The sequence below is a fragment of the Microtus ochrogaster genome, linkage group LG9 (assembly GCF_000317375.1).
Source record: "Microtus ochrogaster isolate Prairie Vole_2 linkage group LG9, MicOch1.0, whole genome shotgun sequence".
Classification (NCBI taxonomy): domain Eukaryota; kingdom Metazoa; phylum Chordata; class Mammalia; order Rodentia; family Cricetidae; genus Microtus; species Microtus ochrogaster.
Window position 1 is genome coordinate 211,538 of NC_022034.1, and position 23,198 is coordinate 234,735.

Here is a 23,198-nt window from a genome sequence, read left to right on the forward strand (position 1 = left end):
GGTTTTCTGTAGCTTTTGTGCCTGTTCCGGAACTAGCTCTTGTATTTACTTGACCTCTTATATAACAGTTTTGCTCTAAAATATTCCCAGTTAGAGGTCAGGAATGAATGGAGAATGGTGGAAATATTCAGTAAAATGAAACATGTTTTACTGGGTAGACAGACACTATTTGTGTTTAACTAATGCACAATTGGTTTCAAATTAAAGTTTATTTTGTAAAACTACTTTTTCAGTTAACATAAAAAATTTCAAAAACGTAATTAAAATAAAGAGCTTTACAGTGATGAGTTTAAAATCATTGCCATTTTTCTTAGCTTTGTTTTTCTGAGTGTGTGTTTGAAGTCACACCTGTCTGAAACATTGCTTCTCATCTTGCATTTCTTATTCTGCATTGCACATCAACATTACCTATGCCATTAAAATTCTTGCTGAATATTATTTTGCCCAAAGATATCTCAATTAGTTGTAAGACAGGATATATATGTAGGTGAGGTAATTAAAAGACTGTTTTAAATATAACACTATATTAATGTATGTCTTGTTCAAATAGTCAGTTTAAAATAGACAAAAACCAGTATCAGTTTTGTTAGAAAAAGTTTTCTAGAGGTACAGGAGGATTAGAAACTTGTAGTATGAGTTCCACATCAGTCAGAAAAGTTGGAAGTGGTTGCATATATGCGTGATCCCAGCACAAGAGAGTGATTTGCATCTGTGGCAGAGAAAAGAAAGTCTTGATAAAATGTGACAACCTCCAGGTTTTGTGTTAAGTGCTGTTGGTATGTGGATATTTAAAAAGAAAAAATCAAATAAAGAAAATAGAATAAAAACATAAACTTTTCAAGTATAGGGAACTCAGTTCTCAGGTGAAAAACTGGCAAGAGTCAAATAGAGATTTCTAAAACATGAACTTTTAAGAGAAGCTTTTCATATCACAGGAGATAATAAATTCCTATGAGACAAGTCTCAGATATAAAAGTGCAGAAATCTGAAAGCATACAGCTGTAAATATTCTTTTAAGGTAGGGCACATCTGTTTCCTCCTCGAAAGATTGACCAGGAGTGGATCCATTTGGATGTGTTTTGCAATTTTGTTACCTCCTATCTAGCAGAACCAGAATCAGGAAACAAGAATCATTTCTCTAGAGTGCCCTATAAGCATCACAAGTCATGAGTTCTCTGAAATAATTTTAATTTGGGGAGAATGGATAAAGAATTTCCTTGTGAAGTCACTTCTTTAACACAGGGCTATTTGACAGTAAGTTATCTAAGGAGTTTCTTAGCTAATGCATTCACATATTTCATAGAAAAACTTTCTTTTCTCTAAGGAAAATTGCACTGAAGATGGTATTGATGTGAACCCTGAACACTCACAACTATGGTCAAGACCATTTCCAATTGCTAAGGTATGTTTTTCAAATGGGCTTATTAGAACTGTGATTTTTTTCACAGATAGCAATAATCATCTCTAAATGTTCATCATATACAGTCACAGCAGTTTTCCTTTTCTTCCTAATTTTTAAAATTTAACAGATAAATGTTTTATCATTATCATTAGATATTGTGAAACTAACAAAAATAAAATAATGAATAAGACCCACCTAGCTATTTTATGAAATATTATTTTGCCCTTTGTCACTTCCATTAATAATCAGAATAAATCATGAGCAAAAAAAAGATTACTTGGACCTCTCACTAATAAGTAACAAAGATTAGTATTAATTTTGTTATTATTAAGATCTTGATTATAAGCAGAAACACAGACAACTCACTATGAGACCCAGCTCTGTGGCTTCTTAGAAAGAGTTCAGTTGGGGATAATTCTTCTATAGTTCATGACAGGGTCAAATGTTTTTCCATGTTTTTGCCCACCTATTTAAGCTTATCTGTTATGTATACACAACTTTACAAAAATAACTTGAAGCTTTATACTTTTTACCTTTGTGCATATTTTTCTATTTTAACCAATTCTCACAGGAAATTATAAGGCAGGTTTTACTTTTTAGCCAAATGATGAAGCAGCTTCATGAGGTGAGAGGAAATGAACGTAAAATGAGAAGAGTGAAAGGAGGGAAAGCTGGCTTCTTGCTCTTTTCAATTCTTGAATGGATATATTTGGTCACTGCTCCAATAGTTCATAATGGGTTAAAAAAAAGAGTAAAAAGGGAGAAGGGAGGGGAGAAAAATGTATAGATCAATAAAAACCATATGAAAAAAAAAAAGGATTCTGGGACCCCACTTTATAATTATGTTAGAGAAAACAGATCTTAAGGTAGGCCAAGATAAAATAACAAATTCTAGAATCCAGAAGCATGCCCTAGTACTTGGAATGTAAATATGTAAATATGTCATGAAGCATCTACATATTCACTGGCTAATGTAGATTATTGAGTGGTTCTCAGTACTAGCCTCAGCACTCACAGGCTTTGGAATTGGACTTCCAGAGCAAGTGGAAACTGGCTTGGGAATGGGATCTGAGATGTAGAACAAACTGACTCAGGTCATTTGTACCTGCATGCTTCTTTATTCTTTGGGGTAAAAAGGAAGAAGGGGGAAAAAGTTTTCAAGACTTCATGGTATGGGGGGAGGTATCTGGTTGCCCTACAGGAAAAGTCAGGTTTATACACTCCTTGGATAATATAGATGGGAGAAATGCCATGATTTCACATTATTTTTATAGACCTGACCTGACAGTGACTTATTCAAAGGACAAATTTGCCTGCAGCTCTGCAAAAATGGGTTACTCCAGGTGAACTATACATATACAATTCCTGTGGATACATCAGTAGAAGTGTCTGCTGTACATTTACTGTATAATTCTTGTGGGCTCACAACAGATGTTGTCATCTAAGTTATATAAAATTCTACAAAGAGTTAGAAGCACATTTAGAGTAAATTATAAACCAATATTTGTGTAAAATGACAATTATGAAGTGTAATGGTAAATTTTTAATAATAATATCTGTATAAAAATTTCCATTTAATATTAAGTAAAAATGACAATAATCAAAGTCATCATTTTTTCTGATTTCAAGCATAAAAACACTAACTTTATGGTTTTATAGTATGTAATAATAAAAATATTATATAATGATATGTTATATGAGTAATATAATGTTATATAAATATAAAAATAACTATATAAGTGGTGGAAAAATATTAATCATTGATTTCATTTACAACTAGGATTAAATAAAGAAATGCTTAAACTTCAACTAAGGAACAGTATGTTTTGTCAATTTAATATTGACCTTAAACTTATACATGATCCTATCTGTCATTTCCTTATCTCTAAAATAGATAAATAACAGCGGCTACACTGGATATTAAAGGCAGTCAAGAAAAGAAGAATAATGTTTAGTAGATAGAAAAATATTTTATTAAAACTTTTACAAGTCTTTCATTTATACTCTTAATTATTATTGACTTTTTAGTATCTCATTTATTTCTTTATTAAGTAGTTTTGTTTATTTCCCTGATTTCCTTTATAACCATTATTGAGTTGTATTAATTTCTTATTAATATTGATATTAGAAAAGTAAATAAATATAAATAGTTTTCAGATCCTGGTAGTTTGTTTGAAAAAGATAGAATCATCATTCATAATTTATTTCAAATAATTATGATTATTTGAATCATAATTCAGTATTTGGATTTTTTTGTAAATAAAAATGCCTTTTTCAAGTGATGAAAATAAAACTTGACAAATAGTATAATACCTGAGCTTCATTCTCTAGATTTGATTTAGGAACTCAATTCTGTTTCTTCCAAGATACTAAATTCGGTTTAGTGTATTGGTGCCCAGAGTTTCCTCTTATCCCAATGACTTTTTAGTTTTCAAGTTATATTTTAAATTACCTTTTATTTATCTCATAGGATTAAAAACAAAATGCTTTAGCTTTATTTTGGTGAACATTACTTTGATCCTCCACATATTTGAAATTCTCCACCTCCAGCATTATTTATGAAAGTTGTTTTTTTTTTAAATATTCTTTGCAGTCATATTAAGCCAGTCATCCAGGAGTCAATTTGAGTAACCCAAAGAATGAAGACCTGTATTCTGTATGTGAAAACAGCAACAAAAATATTCACAAAATTTGGTACATGAGTAGCATTGAAATGTTAATTATGATAACGCCGAAGTGAAAGGAAGTTGATGATGCATTATTTTTTTCTGGCAAACAAAAAGCGATTAACTTTCCAATGAAACAAATGGAAAAGAGGAATGTGACCGAATTTGTTCTCCTGGGCCTCACACAGAACAAAAACATGGAGAAAATTATGTTTGTTGTGTTTTTAGTTATCTACGTAGTCTCTGTGATTGGAAATTTGCTCATTCTGTTCACCATCATATACCATCAATTGGTAAGGTCCCCTATGTATTTCTTCCTTGCCTATCTCTCCTTTATTGATGCATGCTATTCTTCTGTCAATAACCCTAAACTGATTTTTGATTCACTTCATGAAAAAAAGACTATTCAATTCAATGGATGCATGACCCAAGTCTTTGGAGAGCATTTCTTTGCAGCTGCTGAAGTCATCCTGCTTACTGCAATGGCTTATGATCGCTATGTGGCCATCTGCAAACCCCTGCACTATGTAACCATCATGAACCGAGCAGTATGTAACCTGCTAGTGGGGGTGTCATGGATGGGAGGGTTTCTTCATGGAATCATACAGATCCTGTTCATTATTGATTTACCTTTCTGTGGCCCTAATGTCATAGATCATTTTATGTGTGATCTGAACCCTTTGCTTGAACTGGTCTGCACTGACACCCACATTCTGGGAATCTTTGTTGCTGCCAACAGTGGTTTTATCTGTCTATTATTATTTCTCCTTCTTCTGGGCTCCTACACAGTTATCCTGTACTCATTAAGAAACCACAGTGCAGAAGGGAGACGCAAAGCTTTCTCCACTTGCATCTCCCACATCACAGTGGTTGTTTTATTTTTTGTGCCCTCCATATTTGTTTATTTGAGACCTGCAACTACTTTACCTATTGATAAGGCAGTTGCTGTGTTCTACACAATGATAACTCCCATGTTAAACCCTTTAATCTATACCTTGAGAAATGCTCAAATGAAAGATGCTATTCTGGTATTGTTCAATAGAAAAATACATGCAGAAGACAAATAAATATATTTTGATTTAAATCAGAAAATTATTGACTGTAAATTTTACATAGTAAATTTAAATCATGAAGAATAAAACAGTTGTCATTTATGGGGTGGCCTTGAAAGAGAAGAAAAAAATACTCTAGAATGGAGAAACCTTACTCAGTCTAGGTTATAGTTGCACTACTGTTAAAACATACATTTGGTGTTTCTAATGCCAATTCAGCACTAAGGAATTATGTTATACAATCTATGACTTTTGAAGCTGAATATTTGCAATTGACCCTTTCCACCTAAACCTCATTAAAAATCTTTCATTGATATATTCTGGTTCTGTGATATTTTTCTTTCTTAAGTTCCCACTAATATAAAGTTTGATAACAGAAATGTTCACAGTCCATCCTCTCTGTTAAAGCTATCTTTCTTAAAATTTTTATCAAAAGTAGGTCATCCAACCTCTGCTAGGTTGAATAGTAGGATTTACATGACAAATGGCACTAGCATTCCTATTTCATGGATCCTTGAATTTCTGCTATGCCATCTTCTTCGTGAGGGAGGTATCACCATTTCTAATTTACTCACTATAGACTTTCCTTTTTTAGTCATGTCAAAAGCAAATATATAAACCAAGACCTTATCACTGATGGAAGAAGGTCATTGGTTAAATAAAGAAACTGCCTTGGCCCTGGTAGGTTAGAACATAGGTGGGTGGAGTAAACAGAACAAAATTCTGGGAGGAAGAGAAAGTGAGCCTAAAGTCATGCAGCTCCTCTCAGAGCCAGATGCGATGAAGCTCTGACCCAGGATGGATGTAGGCTAGAATATTCCTGGTAAGTGCACCTTGGGGTGCTACACACATTAATAGAAATGGGCCAAGCAATGTTTAAAAGAATACAATTTGTGTGTTGTTATTTCGGGGCATAAGCTAGCTAGGCGCTAGGAGCTGGGTGACAGGAACTCAGCCCACAGCTCCAGCTACAGAATCAGCTCCTTCAACATATCAATACCTGATTAATGACATTAAATGAGTTTTCTTGTTCTAGTTCTAGTGAGTCTACACTGTTAAAGCTGATTTGATATAGCTTGCAGTTTGTTACATTATGATCACTCATGTTCTAGGTAAATTTACAATCATTAAGCTCTTTGAAATGTAGTACACCTGAGTAACACTGTTCTCATAGATTATGGCTTGGATAAAAGTATAGTTATAGTTTCCAAAAATCCAGTAGGGTTATGGGAGTGATTTACATAAGGTATTTTCTTTAAGTTTTTTGAATTATCTCTTTTTATTTTGAGATTATAATAACATCATCTAATATATGGCCTCAATATCACTGACTTCAAAATCTATTTTGAAAATAATTTTTTCCCATACATTGAATTGTGTCATTAATAAAATAAGATTAGAACAATTTTAAAATGTGATCATTGGAAATGTGAGAACACAACAAAGTAGCCAGGCATGGTGGTGAATGCTTTTCATTCCAACACTCACTTGGGAGATACAGGCAGGCGGATCTACAAAGTGAGTGAGGCTGATCTCATCTACAAAGTTAATTCCTGGACTATACAGCTACACAGAGAATCTCTGTCCTAAACAAAACAAAATATGTAGAGACAGAAAACAACGTGTTCCCAGAAAAAAAATTAATTGATTTCACATAAGTTCTTCAACAGATAAATGGTATGCTCACAAGTGTACTTTTAGTTCTTATTTTGTGATGGTGGAGAACCCAGGGGGAGTCTTAAAAGTTCTAGCTAAAGCTTCCATTCAGGGTTCAATTAAAGATCCCAGGATGAGTTAAAGGGGGGGGGGGCTAAAAATCTGAGGGCAAAGATCTGAGGGGTAAAAATTCTACTCAAAACAAGAATTGTTTGTCTGTATGTGTTTATTATTTTCTCTTCCATTCATCATTTCTCATTGTTACATCTTATTCTCTCTTGTTCTACATACATACCCTTAAAACTAGCAATCCCCCAGCCCTAGCAGATTCCAGGACTGGAAATCTTTTGCCCCATAAAAGTCAGATAAGAGTTTTCACATAAACACACACACACACACACACACACACAAAGAGAGATGAGGAGGGAGGGGGAGTAAGGGGGGAGGGAAGGAGAGAGAGAGGGGGAGGGAGGGAGGAAGGTTCACAGGAGTGGCTACTGCACATCTGGTGAGCTCCTAAATGGAGAAAGTTAAGACAGGAATTAAAACATCAGGGAATTCTCAAAAGGAAGGTTAGTTAAGTAAACTCCATTTATAGGTGGTAGATAAAACTTAAAACGTTCATTTTCAGTAAAATTATGACTAGAGCACAGATTTCTTAAATCAGTGCTCTGCTTCTTTTCTCCCAGCAAGCCCAGAGGCTGCTAAGAAACTAGGCAACCTACATAAACAGTCAGGCTGAAATCATGACCCTTGATCCGATTAGCACATACACCAGAGGCTGCAGTTTCTACCAGACTATATCCCATAGTGAAGAAGAGACACAGGTCTCTAAATTATCAGTACCGGGGTATGCTGTTTTCAGCCATTGTGATCATGGGCATTGTAAGTCTGTGGCAGAGATCTCTTCTGCTGTCCTTGAGATGAAAACACAAACTGTAAATTTCCTGAACTAAAGTCATCAGTAAACTGAGGTGAAGGTGAGCTTAATGAGTTAAGAATCTTTAGAGAGAGGTAAAACCGGAGAGGCAGCTTGGACAGGCAATGTTGTATGCCTGGACCCTAAGCACTGTTATGCCTGCTGATAAAGATAATTGCAAGGAGTACGATCTCCGCCGCATTTACCTAGGAGAGAAGAACAAGGTCTGATGATGGGAAACTGTTGTGAAATATGGAACTAATTCCCAAATATGTAACAGAAAGGAAGGTAGCGGCAACAAAATCTACAATAAAGGACAACCACTCATTCATGAAGTAATGACAACAAATTCCTTACCTCTTAGTTTAAAAACCTTTACCAAAACCATTGGCTTTGATAAGTCAATCAAAAAAAAAAAGATGATTGAGTAATTACTGTATGATATTGTGGCTTGTAACAAGAACTGAGCTCAGGACCTTACCAATAACTATATACTCTATCAATGCATTCTAGAGCAGTCTAGTTGGTGTCTAGAAGGACAGGTCTTTCATTTGTGCAACATATCCACAAAACTCTGAAACATTTGTGTTGAGCTAGTTAAAACTTAATTTCTTTCTGAATAACAAGATTTTAAAAAATGCCTGTGTTTCACACCTGTACATGACAATTCTCATTTCAGTGTAACTCAGATGATTGATGAGGGGGTTAGGCATGGGGACAATCATCTGTAAAACACAGGCATGACCTTATCCTTGATCTCACATCCTACAGTTAACATGTAGGTATAAATTTCAGGCACTTTAAGTAGAACTACCACCATTATGTCAGAACTATAGGATGAGAGGGTTTTGTATAATCATCTTGTGCTCAGATTATACAAAAATGAAAATATATCCACATATACATCTCCCCTGTGGTTCTGATGCTCATCAGAGACTTGGTTACAGCAAAGAAAGATTTTCCTAAAAGGGATACATGACTCAGCTTCTTCATTGCTCACTTACTGGCAGATGTGGAAATCTTCATTGTCAAAGTCACACACTACATGGTCAACATAAATGAAAAGTGATGCTGCAATGATTTCATTTCTATACTTTATCTTCCATCAGGTTCAGGATATATAATTTTGTACTGATTTTTTTTTTTTTTTTTTGGTTTTGGTTTTTTGAGACAGGGTTTCTCTGTGGCTTTTGGAGTCTGCCTTGGAACTAGCTCTTGTAGACCAGGCTGACCTCAAACTCACTGAGATCCACCTGCCTCTGCCTCCTGAGTGCTGGCATTAAAGGCATGCGCCACCACCACCCGGCTGCACTGAAGTTCTTGATCCATATTTTTTACTGTGTTTTATGCTCGGTTATAGGTATAGGATGTCTTCATATTTTCTGCATATAACTACTCAGTTTGATCAGCACCATTTAAAAGATAAATTTTTTACAGTACAACTTTTGAACCTCATTTAAAAAATAATGTAACACTTGGCTTATGAAATAATGTCTTCATCTTCAATTCTATTCTAACAATGTATGCTTTATGCAAATATTGTTGCTGTTTTGGTTATTTTAGCTCTGTAACACAGTCTTAAATATGTGATTGTGATGTCTCCAGGGTTTCATTTATCATGCAGGATTATTTTAGCTGTTCTGTTTTCTTTTATTGTTTTTTCTATTTTTGCAAGTGTTGCTATGTGAATTTGAACATTTTTCTTTATTTCTTTTTTGTGAAGACTTGTGCTGGATGTTGAGGTTCATTTCATTGAATTTATAGAAGTTTCTTTTTGTTGTTGTTCAATCTAAGAATTCAAATACTATACAAAGCAGGTATCAAAAGAGCAGATATCCATTTCTTGTTCCTGATTTTAGTGGAAACACTTACTGGTTTTCTCTACTTAGTTTGATATTGGCTGTTATCTCATCTGCTTCCATGCTGTTGGGGACTGCCCCAGAGCAGTAGAGTTCCACCACAGGTGGAGGCAGAGTTCAGCTGCTTTCCCAGGGCTGGGATGAGAGGGGAGAGGCACAGAATGTGCCCTGAAGTTTAGTTAAGGTCTAAATTTTGGAACAAACTGAGAGGTCAGTCACTCATCTGTTTTTTTCAACTGATGTGTTTAAGTGTGTACCCATGTAGTCTTTTGGAGTTACTGGGAAAGGCTGTGCTTAGGCATGATGTCAAAGTGCTTGGGTACACTAGGGATGAAAGGGAGAGAAAGAAATTAAATCATTGCTCAGTATAATTGAAGTTTTCTGTTGTCACCACTAGTGTTGAGACTATACAAATGTTGCACAGCAAGCTTGGGGTTTTGTGGGAGGAAAGGGGTGAAAGATTCCATCCTCAAATCAGTTTCCCTGCTCAAGGTAGTAGATACCAACAGAGGGAAACTTCCTGGATCCTAACACTCAACAGGTTTTATAGATGAAGTCAGGTCCAGAGCTTTCCAGTTCAGCAGAGCCTTTAGGTCATTAATCCTCCACTTAAAGCTATATATTTTCTTCTTATTTGTAGTGGTTGTGTTTTCAGTTCATACTTTTTAGTAATTTTTAAAATTTCTTTCTAGAGTCCTTCTTTAACATAGTCATTATTCAGTAATGAGTTGCTTAATTTCTATGATCTTATGTATTTATTGGAGATTGCTTTGCTATCAGTTTTAAGTTTTATTACTTTGCAGTTATGTAGGATAAAAGGAGTGATTTCAGTCTTTTTGAACTTGCACAAATTTGTTTTGTGTTGTTGTAATATGAGCAGCGGGGCTGCGTCCCCAGCACCCCGGCCGCCTGGCTAGCTTATACCCTGAAATAATTACACGGACAATGTATTCTTTTAAACACTGCTTGGCCCATTTCTATCTAGCCTCTTCTAGGCTAATTCTCACATATTAATTTAGCCCATTTCTAATCATCTGTGTAGCCCATGAGGTGGCTTACCAGGGAGATTCTAGCCTACGTCCATCCTGGGTCGGAGCTTCATTGTGTGTACCCGGGAGAGAGGAGCATGGCATCTCTGAGCTCACTTCCTCTTCCTCCCAGCATTCTGTTCTGTTTACTCCTCCCACCTATGTTTTAACCTATCAGAGCCAAGCAGTTTCTTTATTGCTTAACCAATGAAATCAACAGATTGATATATGACACTCCCACATCATTGTGTCCTAGAATTTTGTCTATCTTAGAAATTTTCAATCCTGTGTGTGCTGATAAGAGAACATGCTTTCTTTTGCTTTGGGTTAGAATATTCTACAGACATATGTTAAGTCATTTGATCTATAATGTCAATTAGTTCTCTTGTTTTTCTGTTTAATTTTTGTTCAAATGACTTGCCCTGATTAATATAGGAAGTTGAGTTTTGAAATCACCTATTGTTACTGGATTGGTGTTAATCTGCATTTTTAAATTTAGTAGTACAAATCTTTTATGAAATTAGATACAGTAGAATTTGGTTCATGTATGTTTAGGATACTAATACCTTCTTCTTTAACTGTTTCCTTGATCAGAGTGAAGTATCCCTCTTTGTATCTTTTGATTAGCTTTAGTTTCAAGTCCATTTTGTCAGATATATGCATTACATTCCTTAATAATTAACCCTGAGTCACCAAAAATACATGGAGTCACATTAAGGAAAGAAATATAAGCACTTCCCCCAGAGTCTTCTAACCAAGAATGAATCCAGACTTGGATACTCTATGTCATGCTTCTTGTTCATGTCATGTTTTCTGTCCTCTGTCTGGTGTATACTTCTGAATCTCTGCCTGCCTGAAGGTTGTATGTATTTCTGTGACATTCTGACATGTTTGTTTCTGCCTGTGACTGTGTATCTCTTTGTTCTGATGTTTCTTTGAGACTATGAATGGTGCTTATCTCTGTGTGTGTGACTGGAAGTGCATCTGGGTCTCTGTCCTTTGAAAAATTACTACACAATGTTTATTGAACAGCACAGAAAGCATCACATACAGGAAGGAATGGGCTGCTTTATAAAATTCTTAACCAAGTTTTACAAGGTATTAAATGACTGAATCAAATTGATTCCAATTGCTCTAGACAAGAAACAACACTCTTTATCAAAGAACATCCATGAATAGTCATTTTCAAACTTTATGACAGATTTTAGGATGTTGATTTAAACTTTTGTATTTGCTGCTTTCAGCAAATGAAACATACATTGTCTAGGTCAGAGGCATAAAAGCATAAGCAATTTAAGATTTTAACTATGTATTAGCTTATGTTGTAATAGTTGATTACATGGGAAATCTAGAATAGCAACAGTCATAAATGTTAAGAAAGTTCAAGATAGATTATTTATTTTGAATATGATGTTCAGTAAAATTTCTAGTGTCTTAGAGTTTTCAGAAGGTTTCTAAAATCACATATTTGATAGTAATACCAAATACTTTTCAAAAATAAAGATTTTACTTTGGTTTTGTTTCCTAGAGACTTAGGATAAAAAAGATGTAGTATAAATTTGATGGTTTGACTTGCTGGGGACAAGACACTAACCAGAATAGAGAGGAACATTGTATCATTACATGGTTGTTAAGTTTGAAAGACATCCATGGGGCTGGATTCACAATGGAATAGAGTAATGCAGAGGAGAGATCTCTTTTAGCTTTTTGGGCAGTATTACTTCCTGAGTATAAGCTAATGACTACTCAATGTCCCCTGTTTCCTCAGAAGCCTCCTTAGGGCATTTTTAACCTCTGCATTTCTCAAGGTGTATATCAAAGGATTTAACATTGGCTCAATGACAGTGAAGGACACAGCCATTATCTTGTCTACTGGGTAAGTGACCACAGGTCTGACATACAAGAAAATACAAGGCACAAAGAAGAGTACAACCACTGTGAAGTGGGAAGTACATGTTGAGAGGGCTTTACGCCTTCCTTCAGAGCTAGAGGACTTTAGGGAGCAAAGGATGATCACATAGGAAGCAGTAAGAATAAGGAAAATAGCCATACACATCACTCCACTGTTGAGAATGACTAAGAGACCTAGAATATAGGTGTCCATGCAGGCCAGTTTTAACAGTGGAAATAAATCACACATAAAGTGATCTATGATATTTGGGCCACAGAAAGGTATTTGATACATGAAGAGAAGCTGAATGGTTGCGTGTGCACATCCACCAACCCAAGTGCCTCCTACCATAAGGTAACATACTCTGGGACTCATGATTGTCATATAATGCAGAGGTTTACATATGGCCACATAGCGATCATACGCCATCACAATGAGAAGAATTATCACCACACCACCAAAGAAGTGGTCCACAAAGAGCTGAGTCATGCAACCTTCCAATGAAATGGAAATGTTCTCAGAGAAAGAGTCCACAATTAACTTGGGGGTAATGATAGAAGAGTAAGTGACCTCCATGAGGGATAGCGACTTAAGGAAGAAATACATGGGAGATCTCAGACCAGGACTTCTTGTTATTGTTACCACAATCAATATGTTTCCTAACATTGTAGCTACATACATGAGTAGGAACAAAACTGATAATATTTTTCTTAATTCTAGATTCTTTGTAATTCCCAAAAGAATAAATTCAGTCACATTGTTCGGCTTCTCCATTTGATGTGAGTTGATAAAATCATGGAATTCTAAACTTGAGAATCTGCAAGAGAAATTGTTTTTTTTTATCAGTAATTATTGTTTTTTTTGGGGGGGCAGTATGGGGCACTGTCTAATACTATCTTTATCATTCTTTTCTCCATCTTGTACTACAAAAACAAAACAGGCATTAACAATAAAAGCTTTATGACAGTTTCAACTCTACTGGTCTAGGACCATCCAAGCTTTACACTTATGCTTAGACTCGAACTCTTGTTATTATTCTACTGTATACATATTCTTAAGATATTTACAAGGTTAATATTCTAGGACAAGCTTTGACCAACTTATGATTACCCGTTTCAAGTTTTTTTCCCGTTAAATTTACCATTCTATTTCCATTCTCTTATACCATCCTTTTATTTTTATTTACAAACAACAAAAAGAAAATCTACTTAATATGCAAGACCTATTTAGTGTTTGCATTTTTAAACTTGAAGTTATGATGCTGAATTATATTTATTCATTAAATAATCAAAACACTTGGAAAATATAATAATTTTCATTTGTTCATTTCTTGTCAACACTGTCTTTTTAGAATGTCCTAGCTGAAGAACCATATGCAAAGCTCTTCACTTGCATGACTCTTCAAATTGTATGTCATCTAAAATTGAATCACTAATATTACTAATATACATTGCTGATATCCACTGAGTCTCTACTATGTCTCATAAACAGGGATCACTTTCAAGATTAGCATATAAGTCTAAAGAAGTGAAAGAAAACCTAAATTTCACATTGCCAGTAACACTGAAGCCAAATTCAAATCAATGTTTTGTTACTTTTAAATTAATACTAATAAAATATGTATTGTGGACCTTATGATAATATCAAATAGACAACATCAATAAGTTATTGTGCTTCTTTATATTCTTTCACTTTAAAAACTATCTAGCATAATAGATTCAATTGTCAGCTAATAATTGGAGAGACAAATTCAGTAATAGCCATGTATCAAACTCCAAAATATAATTCCGTACATATAATTATTATCTGAGTTATCATACAGTCTCATCATTTTCTGGATAAGTTTTTAAGAAATTGTACCCAATACTCCCACAATTGAAATAACATCATTATATAATGAGCCAGTGTCAATTGGATGATATTTATAATATATCATTAAAGATATGGTAACTCCATTGGTACTCCTCCATCATAACTAACCTTTTTGCCTCTTTGTGAAGTGATATTTCCAGATAAAGGTAAGAATAAAATAAAAATTAATAGCAAGAATAAAAGCAAGATTATTCTAAATAATAATGAAAGTATCAATTAAAAGTCCGTTGTCTGCACATAATTATATTTTAAGAAGCGTGTAAGCCGATTTATCAATTATCAGATTTATGTTTTATATTACATGATAGTACTATTACTAGATCTCCTTACTCACGAATGAGGAAACTAAACCTTAGAAGCCTAAAAATATCATCAGAGAAACATGGGAATTATGAATCAAGCTGTCTCAGCTTTCTTTCTTTCTTTCTTTCTTTCTTTCTTTCTTTCTTTCTTTCTTTCTTTCTTTCTTTCTTTTTTTCTTTCTTTCTTCAACAGGGTTTAGGGTTTCTCTGTATAGCTTTTGTTCTTGTTCTGGAACTAGCTCTTGTAGATCAGACTGGTCTCGAACACACAGATCCATTTGCTTCTGCCTTCTGCGTGCTGGGATTAAAGGCATGCACCATCACTCCCCATCTAGGCTATCTCAGTTTGAAGTGATATCTCTTCATCATTACACTAACCCTTTAAAGAACAGCACTAAGATCTCTGCACTCTAAATAATTTCCTGCCAGATCAGATCAGTAGAATAAAAGTATTTTTTCAGTAAGTAGTAACCCTATGATATGTAGACAGTACAAACATTTGTCCTTTGACTTAAATATATATGAGAGAGCTTTACTCTAAAGTCTCTGCTTCTTTGTAAACCTAGATACAGACTAATCCCAATTTCCCATATCTTTCTTACAAGAATTACAAACATTTTTGTTAGGCTCCTTTTTTGTTATTTTGTTTAAATGTTTTTGAAATTAAAATATAACTACATTATTGCATTCCTTTTTATTTCCTCCTTAATGCTACTATTTAGCTCCTTAACATTAAGTCTTATTTTCTTTAATTGCTGTTATACACACACACACACAAATACACACACATAAATACAGTCTTTGCAGTCCATGTAATGTTTCTTATATGTACATGATTTCAGTGCTGACACTTGACATTGGTCATCTTACTTTTATTCTTAATGAAGTTGATGGAGCACATTCTTATATATTAAAGCTGAATTTTATTTTTTACTCTGACTTTTAAAATATGTTGATAATTTGATTCTGCTCTGGGTCTCAGAATGTTTGTCATGAAATGTTAAATAGCTAAGAGTTTGAAGGAGTGATCTAAAGCTTTAATTTTCACAGCGATTTCTATGTAGTGCTTGTGTTCTATGCAATCACACTGTCTAACATATATAGAAACCCCATGTATTAGGTAATATTCACAACACTGCCTTTTTGGAAAGAATAAATAATTAGTGAACTTACTATGATTTTGTTTTTATTATTACACATCTCCCTACCCTGACATAATCAATTTTTCCCTGTAGATAAATTTTCTGTTTTGGTGTTTTCTCCCCCCCATTGAAATCTAGCATATCTCTTCATAAAGAAACAAACAGTTCAGTTAATTGATTCCTCTATTAGAGTAAAGAGACTTAGTTTTTTTTTGTTCTGAGGTCAATTACTGATAACTGGAATAGTTGGACATGGTGTTGCACAAAGATAAACTTTGCTCTAGGAAACCTGACTTTTGTGATAAACTTGGTTTACAGATTGAGATGGAGGTAAGCTTGAGATACAGAGTGATTCTTAATCTTAAAAAGCAACCAAGAAACAACCAAAAAAAAAAAAAACGCTGTGAGAGAAAAAAAATAGTGATATCAAAATAAAAAACACAAAAAAAAAAAAAAAAAAAGGTTTGGATAGCTTGTAAAACTGGTGAAAATCAACTTAACCAAAGGAACAAATTACTCTTCACCATTACTCTTCGAATTGTGTCCTACCTTGTAGAATGTTCATATTATGAATAAAGTTACAGGTTAGTGAATCATTACCCATATTTTTTTCTTTCCTCTTATCTTCTGCTGCCTCTGTCCATCCCCTGTTATAGTCATCCTCTCCATAACCACTTACCTGGTACCCTCCTCATCATGTCATCCATGGAATTTGTTACATGAACTTGCAAAGGTGGCATATATGTAGCACAGCAATAATATTATTTGGTCTCCAGTTTTTCTAATTACATGTTCAGTTTATCATCTAAAGAACTGCTAAGGATGACTCATTTTCTTTCCATCACTTTCAATTCTGTGATATTTGTACACTAACAGCTTAATTAAACTCAATTTATTCTTTAAAATCAACACCATTCCGGGGAAACTGCATTGAACCCTGAGGACTCAGCAAGTCTGGTGTCAGGTTTGACTCTAATACTGAAAGAGGTCTCAACAGGGTGTGACCACTGTATACATCTTTAAATACACAACTTAACACTTTCATCTCTACTATTTCATCTAATAAACATGATGTGACCAAGAATCAGAGCTGAATCTTACCTTGGTTATCAATTCTGTGTTGAGCCACTGTTATCAGATCTCTATTATTTGATGATTTTCAATAACTTCCCTGAATACACTAAAAAATAAGACAAAACAAAAACACCTGAAATCATTGTTAGATCAGAACTCTTCACTCTGAGGTGATTATGCACACAAATATAAAAAAGAAGTGATTTATTTACACATTAAAGTACAATTATGAGTTTGTTGGGTGAGTTAATTATTGCAAAAAATATCAAATAGCATCTTAGATTAATAGTAACATCAATAAAACTCAGGTAAATGTTAACATTTCCTCAGTTTCATTTCTATGTTACCTCTGTGACCTCAAAAAAAAAAGTTTCCTGATAACCCCAGTGGGAAAACATAAAAACTGTAAATACTGAACACATAAATGTCTAAGCCGACATCAAGACAACCAAATATCTGGCCCTAGCAGTGATGTTCTCACGTGAGACAAATCTTTCCAGGAATGTGTTATAAATCAGAACAGCAACAAACAACTGATAACGCATTGGAAATTTTCTTGATAGGAACAGAGTTCGCAAAGAATTAAGGGTAAAAATTACACAAAGGTACACTGTAGGTTCTTTGACATAGATAGTAAAACAACCTATATTTTCATTAAATAGGAACAATTCCCTAGAACAACAGTCACCTGAGCTTGTCAAAAACCCATCCATGGTACTCTGCCTAACATTTGGTGGTATTTTGAGCTTATCTTTGTAAACAACATTCAAACAATATTTTAGAAGAACCACATTTACCATGCCCTCTCTTGGGTAGTGGTCTCAGGAGAAAGAAGTCAGACAGTAAGGTGGGATCAGCAGAGATTTCCAAGATGAGAATGATTGCATCGTTCCAACTGCATCCCTTTGTGACTGTATCTCCATTGACTCAGGATCTAATGACTTTACCATAAATTCTCTCCATCCACTCTGAGATCAGGATTTTCCCAGGGGTAGAAGCACACTAGATGAAGACCAGCCGAGATTGTATGAGTAAAGACCAAGCAAACAATACAAACACAATAATGAGATCATAGGATGACCCATTTTGTTGCTAGCTCCAAACATAAACAGTCTTTCAGGAATTGAACAGCCTTACAATGATGCCTCTTCAGGCATCTGATTAAAATCAGATAAATGAAAGCAAATCCTACTTATACTGCTCATTTAGCAATTGCCCTAGAACAAGATTTACTCTCACACCTGCAATCTCTTTATTTTTTTAGACTACTGTGGAAATTGTACTCACTAACATTTAACTTTAGGCTAGCTGAATATATATTACCTTAGCTAATATTAAAGACTAAATTCTTTCTCATACTAAAAGAAATAATGTTCTACAGTGTTTTCAATTAGAAGTATTTAGAGCAACTTCCAGACACAAATACTCAAACACATATGAAGTCAGACACTGTAACAGCTTGCATGAGATCTACACAGGTTTAAACCAGACAAAAATCCCACCACTCAGAGGGGGAAGTGAACACAAAATTATACACCTAACCAAGAAGTAATTTGAAATTCATACCTGCTGGAAAGGAAAAATCAGTTTCTCCAATAGAGTGTATCCACTATACTGCATAGTAGACCCTATGATCACGAATGGTTGAACCAAGGCAAAATGAGCTGTGTGTGTGTGTGTGTGTGTGTGTGTGTGTGTGTGTGTGTGTGTGCGCGTGCGCGCGTGTTTGGGGTTTGTTTTGGTAATCGTTTTCTTACTAGCTTTCTTGTTTTTTCAGTTTGTAATCCATATTACTGATTACCTTCCCATAGCTCACACGGTGGAATACCTTGCAACAAAACCAACATATATTTTTCATTTAGTGTTTAGAAAATGAGGCTTGTAAGGGAAAGAAAAAATGACATAAAGTTGATTTAAAATATGTAGGAGTTTTTGTATCTACAGCTTGACTGACATGATCCCCATGTGAGTACAAATCATAGAGATGACATAAATATCATCCCAAAGGACATAATGAGACCATGATCAGACCTCCTTAACACACATTCCTGCTTCTATTTTTGCGTATTAATTTTGTCTCCACATGAAAGAAATAGTTCTGAAAAATAATGACTATATCTACACAAAATTTTTCAGTGTTTTAACATTTAAGCATTACATCATGATTCAAGAGTCATTTAGTGCATTATCAAATCATTTCAATTCCCATGATGGAAATGAGAAAACTGAGTCTGAGGATCATCTCCTTTAAAATTAGCATTGATTATGAATTTTCCAATAATTTTAAAGTACAGTAAATAGTACTTTAATCCTCTGAAAAAGTGAAAACAAACATGAAAAGACAGATACCTAATTATCCCAAAGTAAGCAAAAAACAAAAATTTTGAAAGTAAGTTTCAAAGTAAGGTAAACTGTTAGCTAAAAAATTTCATCTTTTGCCAGCTCCCTGGTAAATAATGTTTTCTTTCAGTTCACCTTCTAAGCCAACTTGTAAGCAGTTTTCATATGGAAACTAAGTATTAAGAAACTATGTACAATGAAATTGTTTTGTGAGCATGTGTACTTTCAAAAACATCTGCATTTATTTTTCAATGATTTTGAAATAAAATATGACACTGATTATAATACATAAACAGGACATTATTTTTTATTTTACAACTATAATCAAAAACTACACTTTCATATAACAAAGACAGCGGAAACTATTAGCTGAGAATGTTTTGGCTCAAGTCTAATGTATCTGTTCTAAAATTTACTTATGTTTTAGGTCACTTTTTTCTGTAAATTAAGGATACTAGAGTTCAAGATTTAAGGTTTCTGTGACATTATGCTTACATTGGTTAATAAAATTTATTTTAATATTGTTTAAAAATATTTTAATGTAATTTTATAATTATTAATAATTTTTAATCAGCACAAAAAACTACTATAGTTTTTTTAAAATAAAATTATCAAATATGTTGCAATAATTCCTTTAAGTATCTTTCCTTCTCATGAACCATGTCTCATTGTTTTGGTTTTGCTTTTGTGTCTTTCTCCCTCCCTCCCTTCCTTCTTCCCTCCCTCCCTGCCTCTCTCCCTCCCTCCTTCCCTCCCTTCCTTTCTGTTGTTTGTTTTTTGTAACAGAATCTCACTGTTATCAGGCTAAACTCAAACTCATACTGATACTGCTTCATTATCTCAAGCAGCTGGGACTATAGGTGCAAGTCATTGCATGCAGCTCATGTTTTATTTGATACAGAGTAATAATCTGTGTTTCATACTAAATTGCATTGAGCTGACAATTCAAGTACATAGCAAAGCAGGCTTATGAAATCTCAGAGCTTACTTGCAGAAACATACCTTTTCAAAAATCCCACACCATCTAATCTTTCCTGAATTATTCCACCAACTGGGATTAAGTATTCAAGTATATGAGCCCATGGGAACCATTCTCATTCAAACCACCACAGGTAGGAAGAGCCACAATACAATGAAATAACATGGTCACTATTTGACATTCAAGAAGGGAAACTGTTTTCTTAGGCAAAATAAACCCAATTGGAGCTTCCTGTTGTTATTCAGCTTTTTCCTTATCAACTACAATCATTCCTCCCCCAGCCCATCTCCATGGTCCCTCTATACTTTCCTGGTTTACTGCTTCCATCATGTTGTTTACTCCTATCAAAGGATTTGGAGCTAGGAACTACCAGATGAAGGGATATGTGTGGTGTTTATCTTTCTAGGTCTGGGTTAAATCATTCAGTATAATCTCCTCTAGGTTCATCTATTTAGCTGCAAATTTCATGATTTTATTTTCTTTATAACTGAACAGTATTCCTTTGTTTATATGTACCACATTTTTATCATCCATCTGACTTTTGAAAGAAATTTAAGCTGTTCCCATCTCCAGATATTGTGAATAGGGTGGCAATGAGTAACAAGAGTCTATGGAGTAAGAATTCAATTCCTTAGAGAATATGCCAAGGAGAGGTATTACTGAGTCACATTTTATTTTAAAGGTCTTTCAATTTTGTTTTATTTTGCTTTTGTTTGTTTTATAAGATTTAGGTCAATATTTGAATCAGAAGTTGAGAGTATTGAAGATAAGATGGTGAATACTATGTTTGATGAATTAACTAAGTTTTATTAATGCACTATATCTAATGAACACACAGGAGAAGATATTTTGGACACAATGATTTGTGTCCAAAAATATTTGGACAGATCAGTCATAATTTCAGTATGAGTAGTCAAAACTATTCTTATCTATGTAATTGCAAATGGAAATCATGTGCCTGATTCTGATAGTATAAAAGTTGTTTATTTAGAGTGACAGAGCTAGATGAGAATTGTGAATTATAATGGCCTCTATATCAGAATAGTACTCAATTAAACTGATATTTCTTCGAAAATACACTTGGAAGCATTTAAATTGGGAAGATTTAGACTCCTAAAGAATTTATGTTCTCATTTCTCTACCTTGTTCTTCAGGTTTATTTATAAACATTTAATCTGGTAAGTCTGATTTTTATTTATGTCCTTTAAAAATATTGAGTACATATTAGGTTACTAGGTATTAAAAATATTGAGTACATATTAGGTTACTAGGTATTCTGTTAATAGAGTATTGATAGCCTGAAAGGATGAAATGATTTCTGCTGTGACAAAAATTAGATGGAAGACAATATAAAATTCAAGAGATTTTATGTGAACGTGTGTGTGTGTGTGTGTGTGTGTGTGTGTGTGTGAGAAAGGTTTTAGAATTACTGTCTCTGCCTAGCCTAAAACTTGCAAATTTGGCTAGGCTAGCTGACGAGCAAGTTTTAGAATTCTGTCTGGTCCATCTCAACCTCAACAATTCTGGGAATAAAAACAAGAACCATGTCCAGGTATTTCCTGGGGTTCTGGGTGTAAAAATTAGGTCTTAATGCTTTCATGGCTAGCACATTATGTCCCTAGACTTCAAGAAGCATGTCTAAGTAATAGATTATCATGATAAATCCTGATGCAACATACATATAGGGGTAAATATTAACTAAAGGCAATGATCAGATAAAGTTAAGGATTATAAAAATAATCCATTTGGTTTAAAATAGGAATAGATATTAAAAACATATAGGAAATTGATCAAACAAATCTTTTGGAATATATTTTTTTTTCATATAACATAAAAGAAATGACTCTAAACTTGGAGGACCTCACATTGATAAAATGCAAACATTTTAAATATATGATTAGAGACATCTGAGGAAAACGTGGCATAAAATATACTTGTGTCTAAAAACTGTTCTCTGAAATGCATAAACAGGCCACTGTGGTATCCTGGACAGGTAATTAGCTTAAATGAAGTCTCTTATATTTCATGTAGACTCATGGTACTTCTCAAAATAGATCTCCCAAGCTCTGCAGGAAGTATTGGTCTTCACAATATCAGGGTATACTAGTTAAGGTCCCCTTTTCTTCCACAATTTCCTCAGCTCATTTTTCACCTCCGCATTCCTTAAGGTGTAGATCAAAGGATTCAACATTGGCTCAACAATGATAGCAGACACAGCCATTGCTTTATCAATGGTGTAAGTGACCACAGGCCTCATGTACAAGAAGATGCAAGGTACAAAAAACACCACCACTGTGAAGTGAGAACTACACGTGGAGAGGGCTTTGTGCCTTCCTTCAGAGCTGCAAGACTTCAGAGAGCACAGGATGACCACATATGAAGTCATGAGCATAAAGAATATGGTCAAACACATTACCCCACTGTTAAGAATGACTAAGAGACCCAGGATATGTGTGTCCATGCAGGCTAATTGCAACAATGGGAACAAGTCACACATAAAATGGTCAATGATATTGGGGCCACAGAATGGAATTTGATACATAAAGAGAAGCTGAATGGTTGCATGCATGGATCCTCCTACCCAAGCACCTCCCATCATCAAGCAGCACACTCGAGGAGTCATGATAGTCATGTAATGCAGAGGTTTACAGATGGCCACATAACGATCATAGGCCATCACAATGAGAAGGATGATCCCTGCACCACCTAAGAAATGGTCTGCAAAGAGCTGAGTCATGCAGCCTTCAAAGGAGATAGTTGTTCTGTCAGAAAGGCCATCCACAATCAACTTGGGAGTAGTGACAGATGAATACGTGACATCTATGAGAGACAGAGAAGTGAGGAAGGAATACATGGGGGACCTCAGACTGTGGCTTCTAGTTATAGTTATTACAATGAGTACATTTCCCAGCACTGTGGCCATGTAAATGATTAGAAACAATGCAGAAAATAGTTTCCTTATCTCTTGATTCTTGGTAATTCCCAAAAGAATGAATTCTGTCACATTGTTTCTACT

At 34.5% G+C, this 23,198-nt stretch overlaps 3 protein-coding genes across 3 annotated transcripts in view; 1 reads left to right on the forward strand and 2 right to left on the reverse strand.

Moving 5' to 3' along the window:
* The first annotated feature begins 4,199 nt into the window (after positions 1–4,199).
* LOC101983362 (olfactory receptor 4C46-like) lies at positions 4,200–5,135 on the forward strand. The gene has a single exon (XM_005363258.2). The coding sequence runs from the start codon at positions 4,200–4,202 to the stop codon at positions 5,133–5,135; it is 936 nt and encodes a 311-aa protein (XP_005363315.2).
* Positions 5,136–12,317: 7,182 nt separating this feature from the next.
* On the reverse strand, positions 12,318–13,247 carry LOC101991123 (olfactory receptor 4C6-like). Its single transcript, XM_026787402.1, has one exon. The coding sequence runs from the start codon at positions 13,245–13,247 to the stop codon at positions 12,318–12,320; it is 930 nt and encodes a 309-aa protein (XP_026643203.1).
* An 8,421-nt stretch (positions 13,248–21,668) lies between these two features.
* LOC101991397 (olfactory receptor 4C6-like) overlaps positions 21,669–23,198 on the reverse strand; it is a 7,841-nt gene continuing 6,311 nt past the window's right edge. Inside the window, exons 2-3 of the mRNA XM_005363446.2 lie at positions 22,312–23,193; positions 21,669–21,705 (exon numbers count right to left, since the gene is read on the reverse strand). Of these exons, the coding sequence (XP_005363503.2) occupies positions 21,669–21,705; positions 22,312–23,193 (919 nt within the window). The remainder of the gene's footprint in view (positions 21,706–22,311; positions 23,194–23,198) is intronic.

What these genes read in the sequence shown, in the direction of transcription:
- LOC101983362 (XM_005363258.2), top strand. Translation starts at nt 4,200, where the DNA reads ATGAAACAAATGGAAAAGAGGAATGTGACCGAATTTGTTCTCCTGGGC.
- LOC101991123 (XM_026787402.1), bottom strand. Translation starts at nt 13,247, where the DNA reads ATGGAGAAGCCGAACAATGTGACTGAATTTATTCTTTTGGGAATTACA.